General features: G+C 36.8%; 1 protein-coding gene across 2 annotated transcripts in view; it reads left to right on the top strand.

The window, feature by feature from the left end:
• The window catches only part of ebo (ellipsoid body open), a 96,738-nt gene extending 74,192 nt beyond the window's left edge, over positions 1–22,546 (top strand). For both annotated transcript variants that reach the window (XM_067134239.1, XM_067134230.1), the window contains exons 20-23: positions 633–810; positions 1,426–1,515; positions 9,795–9,935; positions 17,378–22,546. In XM_067134239.1, the coding sequence (XP_066990340.1) occupies positions 633–810; positions 1,426–1,515; positions 9,795–9,935; positions 17,378–17,479 (511 nt within the window). In that variant the 3' untranslated portion in view covers positions 17,480–22,546. The remainder of the gene's footprint in view (positions 1–632; positions 811–1,425; positions 1,516–9,794; positions 9,936–17,377) is intronic.
• The last annotated feature ends 555 nt before the right edge of the window (positions 22,547–23,101 follow it).

Genomic DNA, 23,101 nt, shown 5'->3' with positions numbered 1-23,101 from the left:
AAAATATATCTCGGACGTGTCGAAATTTAAGAGATTAAAGCTTTCACAGTGTTTTGGTAAGTATAATGAAACTTCATTTTATCATAAAAATGTCTTGAAGTGAAAACTGCCATCAGAAGGTGGCATTCTCATAAACATTTCGGGTATCCTGTTTGTAAGGTGTATAAGTCATATTTTGAAATAATGTAGATGAAAAATTATGGACTGCAGTCATTTGTAGATAAGGATTACAGTTTTTGTCTTTGGGAAAACCTAAGAACAGCACTTTTGAGTTGATCTGGAAGAGGTAGGCCCATCTGAATTGGAGGTGATCTGGCAGAGTTGGGCCTATCTGGATTGGAGTAGTAGCCTGCCTGCTTAATAGGGAGGTAGAATTTAAATTTTTTTGGCGATCATTATTTCTTTTAGTGGGATAGGCTTTACATTGCTCCGTTGAGGAGACCAGTTGATGCAATAAAAATTGCTACTTTCCTTAACTTGGTTGCATTGTCTGCTATATATTTCTATTGTGTTATTGTAACTTGAATTTTAGGAATATAAATATAAGCCGTAGGGTTACCTGAAATTCCAATTTTTTTTTTTCATAAAGTTTTGTGGATTAAAAAAAAAATTTTTTTTTTTAACTATTCCAGACCATCTGTTCATATATCACTGGGGGCAGGCAGTTGGGATTCCATAGAAAATGAGGCCCAGTTTATACAGATAATGCAAGCCTTTGGTCAGTCCTTCATGCAGCCGGACATTACTATATTCAAGCAAAACCTTGAAGCTCTGGAAAGTCTGAACTCAAAATACAAGTTGTATCATAAGGTGAGTTTAACTGAAATTTAAGTACCACATTTACCAATTTGTACATTGCAATAAAAAAAATTCAAGGAAAATCCCCCTGCTCCACCCGGGCAGAAGTAACTGCATGAGGCTCTCGCGGCTCCCTTTGACTAAAAATCCCCCTGCTCCTTATATGATAAAGGTCAGTGTCAAGGTAAGCCTATGAGCTATAGGAAAATGGTTTTGGTGATGCAGTAATGGTAAACTGAACTTGAAACACCTCTCTTATATTGTGGATACAGTAATATTTGGATGTTCTATACAGGACGAAAATTTAATTATTACATGGGGAAAAGGGAACAAAGTGCACCCTAATTCATAGATTATTTTTCAATATTAAAATAATAATTTTCAATGTAAATCTGCTGTCATAATCATAGTGTTGAATAAGTTATCTGTTCAGCATGTGTACTTCATAAATCATACTAATATTTTTCAGAAATGAAACAACTTTTCAAACTTAGATCACTTGGAATGATAATTATTACATCTGTTATTTTTTTTGGAAACATGCTTTCCTTTATTATTGCAGTTATAAAGAATTTTATATTGTCAGTTTATTTAGTAAGTTTGACCTATTTTGTTTTAATGTTACAGGCAGTATTTCGTAACTCTATGTTGGGACACTTTATTACAGTCCTGCTTCAGGTTCTTGTACATCGCTCACAAGATTTACTACAAGAAGAGGTGTGTATTACTATTTGTTATTTCAAAAATTTTAAAAGTATGCAAGAATTTTAGCAATCTTGGTGCAGGAATATTTACTCTATAGTAATATAGAAAATATCTTGAAATTTGTAAGCAATATCTGCCCTGTTAAATGATTTGTCATAAGGGTGTTATGAGAGTTTGGAGTTTCATATAAGTAACTTACCAAGTAATTACATAGCCAACGTTTTTACTCGCATGGCAGGCTTTAAAAATTCGCGATAGCACTTCTACTGTTTTTGTTTAGGTAACAGGCTCCACCTGCTATCAGAGCACCCAGGGAAAACAACGGGTAGGTAAGTTCAATTTTGTTTCTTCCGGCTCATCATGCACATCAGCGCCATTGCAGCAGCTTTTTCAAGGTTTTCGGTTGTCTTTTGGTGAAGTACAATTACTTTGTTTTGGTAGCCAACAAGTTTTTGTCAGCTTATTAGCTTTTTTGGATTAGTTACCTAGTTTTTGGCAGAATTATGTCTGATTCCAGCGAAGGGTGTAAAACTAGATTAACAAAGTCTTGTTATGATCCTCATTCAGTATGCAGTAATTGTAGGGGCCAAAAATGTAGTGAGAAGAAAACTTGTAGTGAATGTCCTTCTTGGGATGAGAAGCAGTGGAAAGTGTTTAAATCGCATTATTTAATTAGAGAGGGATAGGAAGAGGAAGGCAGCTTCTAGAGCTGAGAGACAGTCACTTAGCCTAAAAACTACTCCTAAACCTAGTTTAGTAGCTAACCCTGCTCTTCCTTCTACTCCTATTCCTGCTTTTTCTTCTAATACTGACCATCTACTATTCATCCACCTACTGCCATGCCTGGCTCCCTTGCTTGCGACCCTAATATCATTGCCAGTCTTAAATCTAGGTTTGATAAGAAGTTAGGTCATGTATTTAGTACAGTGGCAGAATTGGGAGCATCACTGAGTGATTATGGACAAAGTGTTCGCTGAAAAAGTGATGAGTAACATCGTATTGCAAGTGGAGGAGGTGGCTACCCGTCCCGTCAGTTCTCTTAGACGAAGGTCCCTGTCACACTCCTCTGAACCTGGGAGAAGACATACCGGAAGTCCAAGGGAGGCTGATGGAGTTTGCCCACTGGTAGTCGCCCCCTTAGTCGAGCCTGTTGCACAATCCCAGGTGTCGACAGACAGCCGTTGGAAAGGTGTCTCTTTGGAGGTGCACCAGTTGTCTTCCAGTTCCGACAATTCCAGCACGGCCAAGAGGCGCCGGAAGCTGTACCTAGATTCTTCACATCCGCGTATGCGCCCTTCAGCTGATGTGAGTTGCTGTTCAGGTCCACTTCCAGTTAAGTGGTATAGGAACGCCAGTACTAGTCCACAGCCTTCTTGTAGTTACGTTGTGGACACTTCTGTCCCTGCCCCAGTATGGAACAGTCCAAGAGGTCTTCTCACCAGAGCGCCCTCACCTGGCTCCCAAACACCCAGCATCCGCTCAGAGGCGCCCAATGTGGCGACCAAATGTCTGGCTCATCTTCCTGAGCACCTGGTGCAAATGCTTCAGTATCCGACACCCACCTCTGAATGCCAAGTGACTGCTCCCAGACGTGTTTCTCCTATTCAGTGTGCTCAGAGACCACGGTCTCTGTTGCCTTCAGATCACGATGAACTGTCGTTGGCTTTGATTAAGCGACAGTTCGCTGAAATCATGAGTTTGTTGAAGAAAGCTCGATCCACTTCCAAGATTTCCCATGATGCTATCCTGTCCCCAGTCTCCTGAGAAGAGGAAGAGGTCGATCAGGAACCTGCTCCTCCATCTTCCTGTGCAGCTCTTCAACAGTATCTGTTGTAGAATTTCCCCACTTTTTTCTCCCCAGCTGCTGCAGTCTTGCCTGACTCAACATTTTTGATGAGGGGTCAACCAGGCGACAGGACTAGACTCTCCAAGATGGTACTTTCTTCGTCCTCCAAGAAGTCTCTCAAGATGGGAGATTGGTTTTTGGCTAAAAGGGAGCAAGGAAAAGCATCTTTCACCTTTCCTCTCTCTCACTTAATTCACAGGAGGTATTTATCGTACATCACCGAGGAGCTCCTTCTTTGGGAGTTGTTACCTCCTCCCAAGGGGACTTCTCTGGCCTCATCAACTCTTCTCGACGTTCTGCGTTCTCGTCAGTGAAGATAATGTTTTCATCGATGGAACTGGATCACCTTGTTTGAAGTTTTTAGCTTTCTTGACTGGACAGTGGGAGCACTGGCTAAGAAAACTGAGGACTTCCAGGATTTATCGGGAGGCATCGCCTCAGACTGGCTGGGAGTCTTGTCATGTGCAGACAAGGCCATTAAAAGTGGCTCTCTAGAGCGCTCGGCTCTTTCACCTTGGGAGTACTCAAGAAGAAACAGCCCTGTTATTTTCACCTCTTCACTCTGGAAATAGTAAAGGAAATTGCGACTGACCTTCAGAAAAAATTGACGTAAGATCTGTTGGCTCAATCCTCCAAGCGTCTCAAGGATTCGCCTAACTTTGCACCCAAGACGGCCTCTCTCCTCTAGCCTTTCATGGAGGTAGACCCAGATCTCAGTTTAGGCCCTGTTCCAATGTACATTTCATGGCCAGGGCCATTAAGAAGGGGTCAGCCAAGACAGTGCCCAAAAAGTGAAAATGAAGTCCTTCATGCGCCAGTAAGAGCCAGACTTGGAGTTTTGGGAAAAGTTGCTGATCAGAGGAGCAGAGCCACTGATCACCAAGGTTCTGAAGGAGGGCTATGCCATCCCGTTCCTGGAGAGCCCACCATTAGTCACTTCTCCCATTGCATTGTCGGGTTACTCGAGAGGCTCAGAGAGACATTCGGCCCTTTTGGAGGAAGTTTCCTCCCTCTTCCAAGAGAGGGCCGTAGAGGAAGTCAGGAGCACCAACACAGGGCTTTTACAATCGTTTCTTCGTGGTTCCGAAAACATCGGGGGCTGGGACCTGTCCTAGATGTAAGCGCCCTCAATTATTTTGTGTGAAAGACAAAATTCAAGATGGAGACGAACCGTTCAGTCCTTTCATTGATTCACCAGGGCGACTGGATGATAACATTAGTACTGCAGGACTCATACTTCCACATTCTGATCCATCCAGACTCCAGGAAGTATCTTAAGGTTCGTCTTTCGATGACCCCTCAAGTGTTCACTCAAGTCCTCGTCCTCGCTCCTCTCTCAGAATGGCTGCACTTGATAGGGATCAGTGTAAGTGTATCTGGATGACTGGCTGCTTTGATCACCATCAAAAGAAACGTGCATGAAGGACTTGCACAAGGTTTAGCTTCTTACCAAGGAGCTGAGCCTTGATATCAATTTACAGAAATCTCAGTTTGCCCTGTCCCAAGAGACCCCCTATTTGGGGATGACTCTCAACTCCGACTTTTCGGGCTTTTCTGTCTCCCAGGAGAATTTCCAGCTACCTTCAGACGGTCCACAGGTTTCTAGCCTTTTCGTCTTGCTCAGCTCAGCAGTGGATGAGCCTGCTGGGGACGTTGGCATACATAGAGATGTTTGTCAAACTAGGCAGACTGCATATGAGAGTTCTCCAATTCTTCCTAAAGGCCAACTGGGACAGGAAAACACAGCCAGACACTTACGTGTTTACAGTCACCCTGGAAATCAAAGCGGACCTGCAGTGGTGGCTGTCCAAAGAAAGACTGTCAGAAGGGAAGTCCCGTCAACCTTTGAGCCCGACCTAGACTTTTATTCAGATGCCTCGGACTTAGGCTGGGGAGCTCTACTGGCAAATCAGGAAGTATCTGGCACATGGACCCCAGAGTAACAAAGTCTGCATGTAAATGTCAGAGAATTGAAAAGCGGTTCATTTAGGCCTTCAGTGTTTCTCGACCATGGTCCGCAACAAGACAGTGGTAGTCCATGCGGACAATACCACAGCTTTAGCATATATCCGGAAACAAGGCAGCACTCATTCCTTTTCTCTCTGCCAGGCAACAAGGTATCTACTCCTGAGGGCGGATCAAAATCAAGTGACTCTGGTCACCCGGTTTATTCAGGAAAAATTAAATGTTTTGGCAGATGAACTGAGCTGTCGGAAGCAGGTCCTTCCCACCGAATGGACCTTGGATCCCCTGGTCAGTCTAGATCTTTGGAAACTGTGGGGCAAGCCAACTTTAGACCTGTTTGCCACCTCCAAGAACCTTCATCGTCCTCTCTTTTGCTCTCCAGCCCCAGATCCTCTTGCATGGATGTCATGCTGCAAGACTGGTCCAATTTGGATCTGTACACTTTTCCTCCCTTCAGCATGATCAGAGAGGTTATTAACAAATTTCAAGCCCACCACAACACCACTTTGACCCTCAAAGCCCATTTTGGCACCTGAAGGAGTGGTTCCCGGACCTTCTTCAGTTACTGGTAGATTTTCCCAGCATCCTTCCCCAAAAATCGTCTTTACTTAAACAACCCCACTTCAGAAGACACCACCAAGGGTTGTCCACTCTTGCCCTGACAGGCTTCAGACTGTCCGCAAGCTTGTCAGAGCGAAAGGACTCTCAAGGCGATCTGCAGAGGCTATCGCACGATGCAGGAGATCTTCTAGTATCGTATACCAGGCCAAGTGGGCAGTTTTCTGTAGACAGTGCCACAACCACAGTGTCTCTTCTTCTGAGACATCTATAACACAGATTGCTGGTTTCCTCCTACATATGAGGAATTCTAGGATTTTGTCTTCCTCCACCATTAACCCTTAAGGGATGGGCTAAATATATATTAAGCACACCCCCAAACTGGGAAAACTTGAAGGTTGGCCTTTAAGAAAAAAGAGGAAGATATGCAAATGCACATAGTTTAAGAAGAAAAAATTATAAAAATTTTCCCCTACCTTCCATGGGAAGGTGTGGGGCCTCTTTTACAAGACACTCGGTTTTTAAAACTATGCTAATTTTACCAAGTTGTAAATGTTTTTTTTAATGATTTTTTCTATTTATTTTGTGAAATTTTAGTTACAGCTCACACAATATTATTACAGATAAGAACTAAAATCAGTAACAAATTTTGAGTATATTTGTTGTAAAATATTTAAGAGATTTACTTAGATGGGGAGATGCAGTAACTTTTTGTGAGGTATATATGTTCTTTCTAATATTTCTTTGCACTTTTCTTTGCTGTTGTTTAGCTCTTACCTTTTATGGTAGTGTGTCAGTTATAATTGTATCGAGCTATGCTTAACTCAGTTTTCAAACATAGAGGCCTGGATCTTTCATTAAACTAGAATAGTAATGACCTGATCAAGTCTTTTGATACATCAAAACAGAGGAAGGACAATCTGGTCTCTTGGAACCTGGATGTAGTCTTGAAGTGGCTGACAGGTCCTGCTTTTGATTCCCTTTGTTCTGCTACACTGAGGGACCTCACTCGTAAGATACTCTTCCTCTTTGCCATAGCTACTGCGAAATGCATTATAGTGAAATTCAAGTCATTGATAAAAGGGTACATTTTTTCCAAGGGGATGCAGTTTGCTCCTTTACCCTAGGTTTTTGGCCAAGAATGAGGACCCGTCCAAGCCCTGGCCTCGTTCTTTCACCATTAAGAATTTAATGGATATCCTGGCTCCGAGGAAGAAGATAGAGTACAGTACTCTGTCTGGTCAGAGCTCTGAGGTACACTCTGAGTAGGACAGAGGAGATCAGAGGTCCATCCAGTAACTTCTTAACCTCTGGTGTTTAGTCAAGAACCCTTCTCACCCTCTGACTAAGAATGCCTTGTCGTTCTTCTTGAGGGACTTAATTTCAGAGGCACATTCACGGATCCATGAAGACATGTTGCCAACTTTTAAAGTGAAAGCTCATTAAGTTAGAGCAGTACCTACCTCGTTGGCTCTCAGGCACAATATGCAATATGTCCCTAACTTCCATTTTTCAGTTGACCTACTGGAAGTGCAGGTCTATTTTTGCATCACACTGAAGGAGGTGGAAACAGTGTTTGATAATTGCAGTACCTTGGGACTGTTATCGGTGGCTGGCATGGTATTCCTGTCAACAAAACAATCCAAATAATTTTGGATCATGCAAACAGGGACCCGACCACTCCATCACTGAACATCCCCCGAGCACACCCACCTGGAGTTATGTACCAAAAAGGCCCCTTCTCCACCCACAGAGGCCATATGTACACCCAGTGGACGGCGTAGTGATGGGTTCTCCCCTTGGAGTCCTCTTTGTGAATTTTTACATGCGCACCATCGAAAAGAGTGTCTTTAGCAGTATAAGAAAGCTGCAAATGTACATACAGTATATTGACAACACCTTCATCAGCACTGAGGTAAGTGAAGAAATAGAGAGCTTGAGACGTGCCTTCCACACCCACAGCTGTGTCAACTTCACAATTGAATACAGCCACGACCATATCCTCCCCTTCCTTGACGTCCTCGTCGAGCAACAGGAGGAATGCTTCATCACGAAGGTGTACACGAAATCTACAAATCTGGGCATGTGTCTTAAATGGAGAGAGTGAGTGCCCCAAGAGATATAAGCAATCTGCCATCAGCCCCTTTGTCAGAAGAGCTCTCTCACATTGCTGCCCCTGGACTGACACTCATGGAGAGCTGGAATGTGTTGCCTAGATCCTCATCGATAATGGACACAAGAATTGGGATGTCAACAAGTGCATTAGAGGAGCTGTAAACAGATGGTGCCACCAGGAACCTAACCGCAACACCTCTGATGATATCAAACCTTTCTACCAAGGAAAATTCCATAAAGGATACAGTGTAAAGAAGACGAACATGCCCTGAGGACTATCATTGAAGTGAACATCCGCCTGTCCAACCCCAAGAAGAAGATTAAACTTATCATATTCTACAGGAATAAGAAAACCAGCAGCCTGATGATGAGAAATAACCCTCCCCCCCTAGCAGGATCCCTTGAAGAAAACCAACAGTCTACTAATACAAATGCCCCATCTAAGAGTGCCTCGGCTGTTACATTGGTATGATTACCATGCATTTCTCCAAGAGGATCTCCTTTCATGCCCAAGAGGTTGCCATATCTAATCACGCCAGGACTGCCTATAACCTGAGAATAAAAAGGAATGACATTATCCCTAACGTAAGAGATAATAGATCAAGTGACCAACCATCGCCGCCTACATCTCCTGGAAGCCCTAGTCTCAATACCACACAGGAGACCTTCCCCCTCCTGACGTTGGTGCGAAGGGTGGCACTCAATGGCACCCTGGATGAGCGAACTAATTAGGAGCGCCCATCTGCGGGCAGCAACCCTTTTAATAATACGCTCTCTAATGTGCACTCTAGCACTCACACATAAGAGCACACACAATCATCGCTGCATGAGAGGCAGCTCCGCCCGAGAATTGCTGGAGGTGACCAATGAGAATTCGACTACCTCAGAGCTTGCTACAAATAAAGCCCCACACACCCTAAATCTCCAGATCCATCTCAACTGTCCAGAAGATGACCAATGAGCTGGTCAAAGCATGTCGACAGAAAGAGTAATAAAAATACTAGAAATAGAAGTCAAAAAATAAAAATAAAAACAATATCGAGAAAATACCATCAGCATGGTGAAAATGTACGGATTTACAACCCAGGTTTCAGTAACCTACTGCAATAGAAAAATAAAGAATTTCTGCTGTAAGAAATACGCTGTTTATATCCATTGAAATATGAACATTGGCCAGTTTATTGGCAAATGTGCAGGAAAAGCAAATTATAAGAACTTTTTAAAACTCAGTATAAAATCAATTCGCATAATGCAGCCATACTATGATTATTATTATTATTATTATTATTATTATTATTATTATTATTATTTCAAAGGCTTCAATACTGAAAGCAACCCAGCATGGATAGAGAATAGTAAAGTAAGGAATAATTCTGTAAGAGGAGTAATAAAAAGAAATAAGATTAAACACTTGAAATATGAAGTGAGACTTGTGGGTCAGATAGCGAAAAATAAAAAAAGAGTATTGCACTCAGTTTGAACCTTTGAAGTCCCCATGATTTGAAGACATTGGTAGGAAGATCTTCCATAGTTTAAACACAGTTGGAACAAAACATCCAGAAAACTGTGTACTACTACTGAAACTCACAAAGAAATGCAAGATTGTTAGAATGAACAGCATATCTAGCATTACTGTGTAGGGTTCTCAAATGACATCAGTATGTTTAACCCAGGGACAGTTCATGTTTGTGGTGAGAAACTGCTGACATACTCTTATATTTTTCTTAACTGAGAACAAAAAATATAGTAATGATATCTTTTCTTATCCAATTGTAAGTGCTTTTAATTGTATTATATATCTTTCCAGATAACAATCACTGTATACAACATGGCCTCTGTGGACTTCACTACATTTTTTGCTGCATTTGTTTTACATTTTCTTCAAAATATGGATGGCCTTGACGATGACCAAAGAACTACACTAAAGGATAATTTTAAGACTGATACAGTAAGTTTTTAGCAATATCTTCTGGTTTTAAAGTAGGCAGTAGTCCCTCAGGGTGTAGATTGGAAATTTTTGGTTATTGGCTTAAATAGTTTATGACATAATGGCATTTTTTCTTGTTCATATAAGAACATTCCTAATGAAGAAGATCCCTTGTTCAAAAGATGTGAATGATTTTTTTGGCTATGTAGAAATATTCCTTTGACGTAACTGCCTTGTAACTCGCTTCCACATTTACCATGCCAGATCAGCCTTCCATAGATTATGCATTTGGTGATTGTTTATTCCTTTGTTTTCTGAAGCTCATTTCAAGAATTGTATAATTCTTTCATGTTTTTCCTTTATTTCAAAAACTCTGTTAACAGGTAAGTGGGATATGTATTTCCTTTATGTTGAGTCCAGTTTTTCAGTCTTTCTCCCTTTGATTTCATATGATTCTTTCATCCCACACTAGTTGAGTGTTTTGTTTTCCACCTTGGTAGCCTTCATGTAAATAATTGATGAAGAATCCGCATTTTGAAAGGATCCTGAGCATCACAGTAGTTAAGGAATTGAAGAGTTTAGAGATCAATCAAATATAGTTATTGGTGTGAATGATTTTTCCCCCATCTGTAAAACCCAATACTGTATTAAGCAAATTTATTGCATCCTTGTGTAGGTCATTTGTTTTACCCTTGGGTATTTTTTTTTAAATAATCAACGTAACCCAATCCCAGAATGTAGAGAAGGCAAAACTACACTAGTAGTTGATCATTTTTTGTTAATATTGTCCAGTTTTTAACCAACAGTATTTTCAAGCCATAGAAACTTAGCCATAAAGGAAGCTGTCAGAATACTGTAGAGCATTTTCAGTTTTCCAGATATTCAGTTTTTTAAAAAGTTGTAGTTTATTAAATAGAATAACAAAGAAAGTTTAAAAGAAAGTTAAAGTATGCAGGCCTATCCAAGAGTTAAACACAGTCTTGAACATCTTAATCAATATGTGTAAGACAATTCAGTATGTACACGGTGTGAAGGTTCACACCATGCAGTTGATACTGATTGTTCCAAATCTTCGTAAGATGTAGGGTTTTCTGCAATATCCAATTTTTGACCAAAAAAAGCAATAAATTCAGCAGTCAGAATTGTTAAGAATGGACCACCACAGAAACTTTTTTATCTTTGCTGACTTGAAGTTTTAGAGAAGTCTTTCAAACTGTTTTGGATCCCTGTCTATATGGTTGTAAAGGAAAATGAAGAAGCTAATAAAGTAGCCAAAGTGGCAAATACTATGACCAGATTGAAAACCATTATTCTTTGAGCGACGCTTTTACCATCTCTAAAATCCATCGTCTCTAACAAATGGCAGATGATATGGAATAATGATACAGTTAACAATAATTGACCATTGGATGTTTAATGAATAACCTGCATAACTCAACCCCTGCATGCTGATTATAGGTCAGTGCTAACATCTGAACACTTTGTGTGAATGTCCAAGCTTAGAGACTACACAGAGGAGGAAGTGGATTGACAGTCAGAGACTGATGGAGCTATGTGCTCATTCTAAGTACCTGCTTACATATTATGATAACTAACATAGTCAAAATCTTCTGATATTTTCCATTTTGGTAAAGTATGGGTAAGTGTAGATGTGTGTAAAGTGATGGGTGCAGAGATTGCTTCCATCACAGGAAAATTACTTTAAAGAAGCAGCTTGAAGCCACTCAAAGAAAATACTAGTAACATCTGAAAAGTGCCCTAAAACATAGAAGACTCAGCCAGATCTGTAACATAGCCTTAGAAAAGTATGTTACGCAACCAAGTCGTTGGTTTGAGAGGAATTTCAGTTTGTTGTTTATATGACTGTGCTTGATACAAAAACAGGAACTTCATCACTGAAACACTCAATTGGATTAACTGAAGTTCCTCCATACTAGAATGGTCGTTTAAAGAAATCTAGGAAACAAAAAGTAGATAGAGTTAGCCTCATAAAGAGTCAGGAGAATAATGAGAGGAAATCAGAAACTTGTGGAGCAAATACTGTATTTGAATTTTTTTGTATATTGTGAGGCCTTAAAAGTTAGCATTAAAACAACAGGTGTCATTATTATGTAAGCCAGTCTCCTAATTTAATTGCTTACCTTCCATTTCTCAGTATTTAGGTTTGCTTTGTTCAGAATGAAATCCACAGCAGTCAGTTAATTAGCAATATATTCAAATAATATTTTAAAGCTGTCTTTATATGTTATAGCTCTATTAAAACTTAAATTTTTTTATCCATACAAAGTGTCATTTATCAAAATGTAAGTACACATTTTACGATACATTTTGCAAAATATAATTTTGTGCCTGCTAAATAATAAAGAGTACCAACTTTGAAATAAGTTGGTGGTCCTCTATAAATAATTAAAGTTTAATAAAATAATAGTATAGTAGTCTCTCAGCTTATCAGACCTCAAGTTACGAAAAGTTGTGACATCAGCTGCATTATTATGATGATTTTATACTGTGCTGCCTTTTAGAATGGTGTAATTTTCGGATAGTACCCTTGAATGAAGTGTAAAATACATGTTAGTAAAGGTTAGAAATTATTTGGAATTATTATTGGCTGTGTGACATCTTTAAAATGGTAAAGTATAGGCTGTACTAGAGTCTTTCAGAGGGCCACACTCCAAAAACATCCATTAAACAAAAGTTTCCCTAATTTCTGTACAGTACTTATTTTTGCTGTATGTTACATTGTAAAGGGTTATTATTTAATTTAACCAGACCACCAACTTATAGGTCAGTTGGCACAGACAGGGATCATAATGCTGTATTGTACTTGTAATATACATTGTGTTACTTTATCTACAAATTAACTTTTTCGACAGATATTACTTACTCATGTATAGATCTTTGGATATGTGTAACAGTTTCATACCTTCCAAACTGTGATATAATTTTGACTTTTGGTCTCATAATTTGTCACAGTTATGATAAATAAACTCTTTAAATTAGATTTGATTTAATTCATATTCATCGAGTGAAAAATATCTAATTAGTTTTTTCAAGCAAATGAGGATGCTGTTTTTTTAACTACTTTTGGATCTTTTGTTTTCTCTCTTTCTCTTTGCAGTAAAGTTGGTATAGCCAGCTTGAAGTAGATTTGCAGAGGTGCTGCAGTTGTAATGCTATAGCAACTTTCGCTGAGCTTCTTGACTTCGTTTCCTTGATCTAGCAAGATGGTTATTATTAAACAGTTGCATTTAATTCAGTATATTTTACCTTTTCCACACCCTTCAGAAAGCAGAGATGTCCCTTTTTGGATAATTTCCTGTCAGTGTAAATTTATATTGTGCATTTGCATACAACTACAAAGTTTTATGTTTTACATGTACTTTCATCTGCTGAAGGCAAATTAAACAGACCATTCAGAATTGTTAAATAATGACTTGTGTATTGGCAGACCAAGAGTGACCTACATGGTTTAGTACTGATTCTTTAATACTGAGTTATTTTCTTTCCAGCTGTCTCCACAAATTTTGTATAGTGTATGTAGGTTTTTTTTTCTAGAATTCTCTCCAGTGCAAGGTCTTTCACAGTATTATTTTTTTTAATTTTCATGTGAATGACAAATTTTTATTTTCTCTTGGAGATGATTGATTTTGTGTGAAGGACATTTGCATAGGTAGCTTACCTTCAAAGTTTGTGTAAACATTTGTGTCATTGGCATGACTTTGGTGGCTTTGGCTGCAAAGTGTCCAGAAGAGTTTGTCTTGGGGGTATATATAATTGCATTTTCTTGTGATTGCAGTCTTCATGTACTATTTGTCACTGTCATCGAATTGCCATCATACAAATTTACTCTTCTGCATGCTGGTAGTTGAGCAGAGCTTTGTAGGCTGATGAAGACATTTCCTGTCCTGTGATGTACATATTCATGTCACTTTGTCACTTGATGATCTAGTAGGTTTTTCCCTCAGCCTTGATTCAGCATATCTGTAGACACCAGTATCTCCCCAGAGAGAGGATATAGCAGGATAGCCAAGTGAATGGGGTTCTGCCAGAATTAAAGGTCCTTCAGGACAGTATCGGAGGCTATGACTGGGTATTTTTCTGGTAGAGTCTCTGCCAACCAGCTGAAGCAATTCTATTAAACCAGTTTCACCAGTAAGATGAAATGCCTGATCAGGGATTGCCACAACTTTGCCAAAGGATTTGTATATAATTGGAATGTCTTTTAGGAAAACTGATTCTCTTTCTGTCAGTGACCATAACCAAGGCTTTGACAATCTTGCCATTAGAGTTCTTCTGACATTGCCAGCCAGTTGTTGAGGTCTCTTCAAAGTTTATGCTGATCAAGCATCCATGGTGCAAAGGGTTGGGTAAAGACTTGTGGAACAGTTGCCCTGCTGAAACATTACCTCTAAACTGGAATAACTTCCACTAACAAGTAAAATGAAGGTATTGGTGATAGGAATTTGGAAGTATGCTTGTTTAGGGTCCAGAGATGCTAAAAATTCGTCTTTCTTGATGGATCACTGCACCAGCTCCATTTTATTGGTCTTTAAGATGGAAATGTTTATTTGAATTTTTTCATGTACGTCCAGTAGGACTTTACACCTTCTTCCATAAACCAGTATGTATTGCACTGAACACCTTCTTCCATAAACCAATATGTATTGCACTGAGGAAGTTTTTACTTTGGCAGATGTTTTATATGAGGATGCCAACTGTTTTTCACTTTTGCAGAGTTAATCTGATGGCGGAAAAAGACCAGTCAAACTGAATGGTCTTCTGTAGCAGATAAAAGAACATGAAAAATATAAACATATTGATAAGGGTTAAGTTGTAAAAAATGGAATTGCAAAAAGTTTTGAGTATTCTCTGCTTATTCATACTTTTCAGATTAAATGAGGTTTGGTGGACAACTGATGTATTTTAATGAAAGTGTCCAAATATTGCATCACACTAAGCCCTTGTCCCTTTTGGAGACTTCCTGTTCCAGTTTCATAAAATGTTATATATTGCTAAAAACCTGTAACACCATTTTCATCTCTCCTTCTTTGAATGTTTGGCACACTGTGTTTTAATTTTAAACTTTCCTCGTCTTTATCCCCACAAGGCTAGGTTATTATTCTCAGCATTTAATAGGATGCTATTACATACCCTTGGAACTTGGCCTTGCTACTAATGAAATAAAAATCTCTTTTTTGGCATTATTACCATAGATTTTACTAATTTGTATCAATATTTATATAAAAAAAGTTCTGGTGTATAACATCTACAGATAGTGCAGAACTGAGGTTCATATAATGGAAATTTATTATTTTTATGATAAGTTAAAATTATGTTAAATCTTAGTAATAATTAGAAACTATGAAAATCAGGCTCCGGTTGGCTATCAGTTCTACTTCTTATTTGTTCTTACATAATTATATCTTGACTTGATTATTTTTACTTTGAGGGCTTTCTGTGGACATAGGTAACAGCGCTAGACTCAGTTTGTTTTTTAAGAACATAACACATAGTAAATATTAATGGAATTTCACAACAGTTTTGTCAAGAAGGAAACTTGATTAGTGGAAAGTCAAAGCACACACAGAGTAGTAAATTGATGAATGCTTTTGTGATACATTCAATTCAAAATGAACTGTGAATGTGTATATAAGCCAATGAGTAAAATAGACTTAAAATGCATGTACACTCGGCAAGGAAAGTGAGGATACAGTTTTTTTAAATCTTCGGACATATGTTGCTCAATAATGCGACATCTGGCAACTTTAGAAAGGGGAGGAGCTTCTGTCTTATTGTGTTTGTTTTTTTGCTTGATCTCCTATAACTTTCAATTATATTCTACGATTCTGAAATCATTGACACTTAAATGCAGTAGTAACCTTTACAATATTCGTTCAAGTTGTAATATGCAGCGATAGTTCTGAGCAAAATAAACGTTTTTCGACATAACCTACCAAGTAACCTTACATAAATGAATTTATGAAACCACAGTGAACGGAATGCTTGCATAATCGGAAACGTGATCTTCCATAATGAAATCAAGAGTTAAATTTGAGCAATGTTCAACGAAAAACATGGGGAACAGTAAAGGAATGAATGCACTGAGAGAGAGAGAGAGAGAGAGAGAGAGAGAGAGAGAGAGAGAGAGAGAGAGAGAGAGAGAGTGTGTGTGTGTGTGAGAGTGTGTGTGTGTGTGTGTGTGTGTGTGTGTTGTGTAAGCCTAAGCCTATATGTAGAGCTACTCATTTCATTATTTTCTTTTAGAGATTGAGCGATACTATATTTGTATAGTATGTTTTAGCAATGGAGAGAGAAACTATGGCAACGTCAAGAAACATCCAGTTACTTGTGTTTTCCCGCGCTGCCCCTCATCATCATAGAGAACGCTCTTGCGGATTTAAATAGATTTGGTCAACTTACCCTAGCTGTCACAGCATTTACTGCCATTAATTCCAGCTGACTTTTAACAGCGTGAAATACAAATATGAATGTGTAAAATTTAAAGAGAATATCATTACCTCGTATGATGATGCAATTATAAGTCTGGCCATAACAGAAAACGAGTAAATATTGCCGTTCTGATAAATAGTACTATACGGAGATATCCACACACTATCTTTTAGATCTCTATGAACGAAGTCATCTGAGAAATTCTGATTACTTCGGACATGCATGGTGTTTTTAAGTATCTGAACGTTTTTGTTTTGCAAATTTAACGTATATGATATAATTTGCATTGTATTTTCATATTCTAGAGCAAATTTACCGAGATTATGTGTTTTCTGTAAGAAAAAAATTAAAATTCGATGAGCGAAATCTAATGAAAACTGTATCCTCACTTTTCTTGCTGAGTGTACACTTAATCCAGTAAGATAGGAGGATAGCAAATTAAAGCAAAAGAAAAATATCCATAAATCCCATAAATTTAAAATGACAGCAAGAACTGAATTTATTATTGTAATGGTATGTTAAGTGATTTAACAGATGTATGGGCCTGTTTATAGTTATTAAAAAGAGAGAAGGATTTAGGAATTTAAAGGGAAGCCTACTTTCTTTTTTCAGGTTGGATATTTTACAATTAGTTAACTTGGGGTCAGAGTATTTCAAGGCAAGTGAAGAGCAAGTTTGGGAATGGATAGAATATATGCTTCTTTATCTATATATGCTTGTCTATATATGAATTTACATGTCACTTAACTGTAACAAATTATTTGTGAACTGTGAAGGAAAGTGAAAAGGGAAAAGAGATGCTTTTAAGGAAAGAATAAAGTTCATGACAGTTTAGTGCCATAAGTGTATTTTTCTGTGTCACCAAACTCATACAGCATATACAAGGCAAGATAGGTGTATCGTGTGGGTATTACAATACTTAAATTATACCCTGATTGGTTTCTTAATCTCTGAAAAATCAGGAAATTTAATTTTTTTATTTACTTTTTAGTAATGTGTGCTTCTTTTTTCAGGACTTGCCAACATTCACACAAAATGTTCAACGATTCATCAATGATCTCCGTTACTACCGAACTTGTAATGCCAGTTTACCACCCGGAACTGTTAAGCTATAGTAATTTCTTAAGTTCTTGATATAATGCATTACATTGATCACTCTTTTACAGTTAGGTTCAAGGTGTTCATTGTTGATTATAGTATGCATTTTTTGTGCTTCAAATCATTTCGAAGTCAACATATACTTGAAGACTCAATGACTTTATACTGCAGTGATTTTTTTATGTTTGGTATTTCACTGTTATCATACCAGTATACTGTATATCCTGGTATTGTTTACAAGACTTTTTGCCACTTTTCATTATTTCCCAACATTTTATATTGTCATTCTTTTGTATAACATATGCTTTAACATTTTCATAATTATTAGCTGGTACAAATCCAGTTTAGTAAGGCACAGGAAAACCACTTACAGTGAATATATGAGACAAGCCAAGCAACTTGGTCATGTGGTGGATGCCTTCAAAGAGTCTATAACTACAAATGATGAAAAAGTTAATCAAATGCAGTCTGGTATTACAGCACATCTTTTGCAGAGTCATATTGTAACATACTGCTTCCTTTTTTTTTTTATTAAAATTTGATGTTGCTTTTGAAATGTCAAAGACTTTTCAGATGTATAGATTATTTTTGTGAAGCCTAGTATCATATAAGCAGCAGCTTATGAGTCAGTTGGTTTCCAGTTATCCTAAAATGGCACACATACAAATGACTATTGATATTAGCATCCTTATTTGGTTAATGAATTATTGTTTCGTTAACGTAAGAAAGCAGCCATTTAATGGGCATTTGGTAGGTAGTTGCACAGGAATGCCATTTTGATTGTTATTAAACTTTGCAACATATTTTTTGGAAAACAAAATAAACCAGGACTTAATGGAATGGTTGCCTTGTGGGATTTGATTGTAAAAATGCAGCCATATATGGCATTATAAAATTTCAAATTTTGTAGTTTGTAATGGACAAATTAATTTTCTAGACATTCATTTTGTGTATTTTTATGAATGAAATATAAATTCTTCAACATTCATCATGTGTTTATACGAGTGAAGGCCATAAATTTGATTGTTCCATGTATGCTGGAATGTTTTGATTGTCAAGTTTATTAAAATTGAAGAGGTAATTGAAGTTTGTAGGTAGATAATGGTTACAGAATAAGCACAGGTTCTGCTTGAATATTTGTCTTATGTTACCACAGACTTTTAATTCATAGTACAGTATAATTATCATGAGAACTGTTGCCAAATGTTGTGATGCAGTTTTAACTTCTAACATAATTTACCATTAGGTTCCTAGCAATATATATGAAAATCAGTAAGAGCTTACCAAACAAGAAGCTGTCAAGTCATGCACAAGATGTAAGGGAATATTGCTTGGGTAATTATTCGGACAGTTTTCATTGGCAACTTTATTGTTAATGTCACTACTCCGTCCATTTCCTCATAACTGCAATAGGATTTACTTGGTCTGGAGAAAATAAAAGTCTACCTTGTTTTCCTTAATGGTTATCATCATTATTATTGATTTTGAACTCCAAACATGAAAAATAATACTATGGGAGTTTTGTGAACAGAAATTAGACATACTTACAATTGTGGAATTTTATTTTTGTTTAATTTTTTTCTGTTGCAGGACTGAAAATTTAATCTCCTACCTTAAAAGAGGTTAGAAACCTGTATTGTTTGTGTCTTGTTTGTGCCAGTGATGTTTGCTGCACATAAAAATTTGTCAAACTGTATTCTCATGTCATTGAAATAGATTGAAATGTATACTTGACCTGTCTAAAGTGTGTACAGTATTTATATTTTGCAGGACAAGTTTTTCTTTATCATGATATCTTGTACACTTGACCCTCCAAATTTGTGGGTTTGTTATCAGTGATAAAATTACATATTAATCTTTGGATTTTCTTAGCTATCTGAGTAATCTAGAAGACAACTTTTGTAGCCTAGAAATGTAAGGAAAACTGAAAAAAGCTCAGTATCATATTGTTGCATAAAATATTTGTACATATTATTCTATATTATCATTAATACATTCTTGAATCCATTAAAATTTCTATATTTTAGATAGTTACACACACAAACCATGTGCAATTGAACAGTGTAACCAAAACTAAAGATATAGTAAGTCATAAGCGCTTAAAACATATTGTGTTATATACTGTGATGTCTATTTCATCATTTATTACCGCAAATTACACGTTAGTAATTAAACCTATTAAGTATGTATTAGATACAGCAGTACTGTATAGTTATTTATATGGTAGAGTATGTGATGTATGCCCTATAAATAACAGTATTTCTGTAATTTTTTAATATCTATAATATTATAGGCCTAATTTTGTGACTTGTGCTTAATTTACTAATACAGCCAGTGATTGTGCCAGTAAATGATGCAATAATGTCAATAACATATGCAGTAGTATAATGTATGTTTTTCTGTGTAAGGAGTAGCCTGCAATCTCTGTCTCTCACACGCAGCAGAATTTTAATTGAATTATCATCTATTTTACAGCAACATTGTTATGTTTGAGGTATGTTATACCAGAACTTATTAAAATATTACTTTCTTACCGTGTAATTCCATAATACGTTACACAGCCATACTACAGAACATCTGTGTTTGCCTAGTCTAGAATATCCTGTTTTACCATGCATTTTATATATTGAACTTTGTAAAATTATATTGAGCTTCACAGGCATAACTTTATTTCCAAGAGTAACCTGGAAATAATCAAACAAGACTAGACAAGTGTTTGGCAGTCTGTGTAATGATCAGGAGCAAAGACTAAAAGGCTGTTGCAAGGACAGTCCCTGCAAACTAGCCTTGTGTTTATGTATACTAGTGGAACTATGGGATTTGTTACTTATGGTTTTGGCATTGTTTAGTATGAACAAAAGACTTTGGATGTGTACTTTTATCATAATGTTTGTTGCTGGTAACTTTAGTTGAGTTGCTAATGACTGAAGTAACCTGGCATGTTCTGAGTTTAGATTACAAGAACCGTATCACTGAAACCACTTTTTGCTAGTAGCCTGGTGTATTGGCGGGTCAAAAACCCCATTCTTTGTGAACACAAATTTGGAGGGACAACTGTAAGTTATTTTTGTAGATGTTTCTACTCTGTCATGATATAAAGTTTTGTCTAATTTTTTTTAACAGGGATAGCATAAACACACAACCAGGGGAAAAGTGGATGTGAGAAGGAAGACTAAAATATTTCAAAATGGTCCACTTCTTGATTGTTTCATATCACTGCAAGAGCAAATTTACACAAACTGGCCTATTTTTCATTTCTTTGCCAAGTGCTTTCATTGATGTAATTCTCAGTTTGTCAGTTTTGCCACTAGTTTTTAAGCAATTTTTAAACAAAGTAAACAAGATCTAAGTCCTCTGTCTCAAATTCAACAATTTGTCATGCTTATGTCGAAGGTTTAGCTGTTAATTTTATTTGCAAGTAAATCAGAAGTCAACAATCATGCTACAGTGGTTGTTACAGCATTTTCAAAATGATGTTGAGTATTACATTAATTCATTCCTTTTCAGTGTTTCTTACCTAGTCAGAAATTTAAAATAGGTTTTTTTTTTTTTTTTTTTTTTACCTCATGTTGCTGACTGCATGGACAGCTAGAATTCATATGTATGTTAAATTTACTAATGGTGAGCCTAGGTAAAAAAAAAATTAGTTGTAAAGCTGAATTTTCAGAATTTGAAATGGAAAAGGAAGTTTATGAAACTTTGAAGAAAGGCTAACCCTGTCTTCTAGAAAGGCTAAACGTTTGTCATCAAACTTTAAGATGTGAAATAATCCAAAGCTGTCCCTAAACAACTAGAATGTATATAGTGCTAGGAATGAATGTAAATTCAGTTTTGACATTGCAAAAATGTAATTATATGAAACAGGACTGATATACTTTGTGGAATACATTAAGGGATTTTTGTAGCAAGAATTTCCCCAACATTTAATTTAAATGGATAATTAGTAAGGCTGACAAACTTATTTGTGGGATGTAAAAGTTTACTGTTTTTTATACAGCAGAACCAAATGTTGAATAGGTATTGCCATCTGGGTTAAAGATCTGTCATAATTCTTGGGCCACTAATTTTTGTGATGAATTAACTATTAATTTTATTTAAAAGGATTTAATGATGGATGAATCAAGGCTGTGAATATTATGAATTTTTTCCTTAGCTAATATTACATTGAAAAAGCATGACAAATAATGCTGTTGAGTTCAAAGTTAAAGGTGATGTTTCCTGTCCACCAGTAAATGCATTATATTTGTGTTTTGTTAATAATTGACATGCTTTAACCAAGGGATTATGCAAATTGACTACATTGGCAAAGGTAAAATTTTTGTATGCGATTTTAGTTCTGCAAATATTTTCATGGGTGTAAGAGTTTACCCCATTTTTCTTTTTCATGATTTTAGTACTAATATGACATATTTAGGTGCAGCACCCTTGGTTATGACCCCATGTCTGTGATGAATTACAGTTGTGATATGTGGTTAAATATAGTGGACCAATTTAGGCGTGTCCGACAATCCCTGTAATCTTTTTAATTTATATTGTTTTCTCTAAAAGACTGCCATTGCTCCTAGGATAATTTTGAGTACGTATTAGTAGTGGGTAAGTGGTACCAGTTTTCAAAATAGTGTGCTACCCAAAGTGACCTAATGAAAGTTATATACGTAAGTGAATTTCCCAGGCATATGTTCTCTTTCATTCCAGTCATTTATATGAATTGTAAATGAATATGTAAAATAAATCATTGATGTATCCTTAGTAAATGAACTATTATGTTTATTGCCTTGGAATTTGAATTGAAATGAACAGGTTGCAAGTGTATAAATTTACACAATGTCATACTTTGATTGATACTGTATGTGTGCCAAGAGAAATCATGTATGTCATTGCCATACTTTATCAGACATCATATTCATAGGGACACTTATATGGTGAATGATAATTTTTTCCCATTTTTAAATTCTTTGCATTACCAGTCATGCATTCCATGTCAGTGCTGCAAATTTTTATTTAGTATTTTGTTAATTTTCAGTCTGAGCTTAGTTAAATATGCATTTTTTGTACATTCCACTTTAATAAATATATCATTTGTTTGAAGTTTTTCTTTAACCATCCACAATCAAGAGGTGATAGAATGCAAATCAATGCTAAGCTGAAAAATGATCAGTAAGTGAATTTTTGAAATACAGTTATAAAAACTTCTATAGCAAATATGGTAATTTAAAGTACAGTTATTATCTGTTTAAGTTGCATAATGATTATACTTTCATGGTATATCAAAGAAAGGTAAATAATCCTCACCAAGTGTATGCTAGTAGGTGTCAGTAATACGCCTGGCCTAACAAGTGTAAGATCTAAAGTTACAGAGTATCAATCAGTTCTTCATCGCATTTCCCAAGACTTATTCAATTACTAGTGCTGGTATGTTTTCTTAAACTATAGACTGTTAACTATGTTTAAATAAAAAGTAAGGCCTAAGTATATGCAGATACTGTAATATGTTCTAAGACCCCCCACATTCCCTGAAACTGTATAATTGCGAACACCTTATGTAAAAGAGTAACACACTTACTGATCATACAACCTGTTTATGCCCATATGCTCATACTATAACCATTATTGGTACTACACGGCAAAGAAGAATAAAA

The sequence above is a fragment of the Macrobrachium rosenbergii genome, chromosome 3 (genome assembly GCF_040412425.1).
Source record: "Macrobrachium rosenbergii isolate ZJJX-2024 chromosome 3, ASM4041242v1, whole genome shotgun sequence".
Taxonomy (NCBI): Eukaryota; Metazoa; Arthropoda; class Malacostraca; order Decapoda; family Palaemonidae; genus Macrobrachium; species Macrobrachium rosenbergii.
This window is presented reverse-complemented; position numbering and strand designations above follow the sequence as displayed.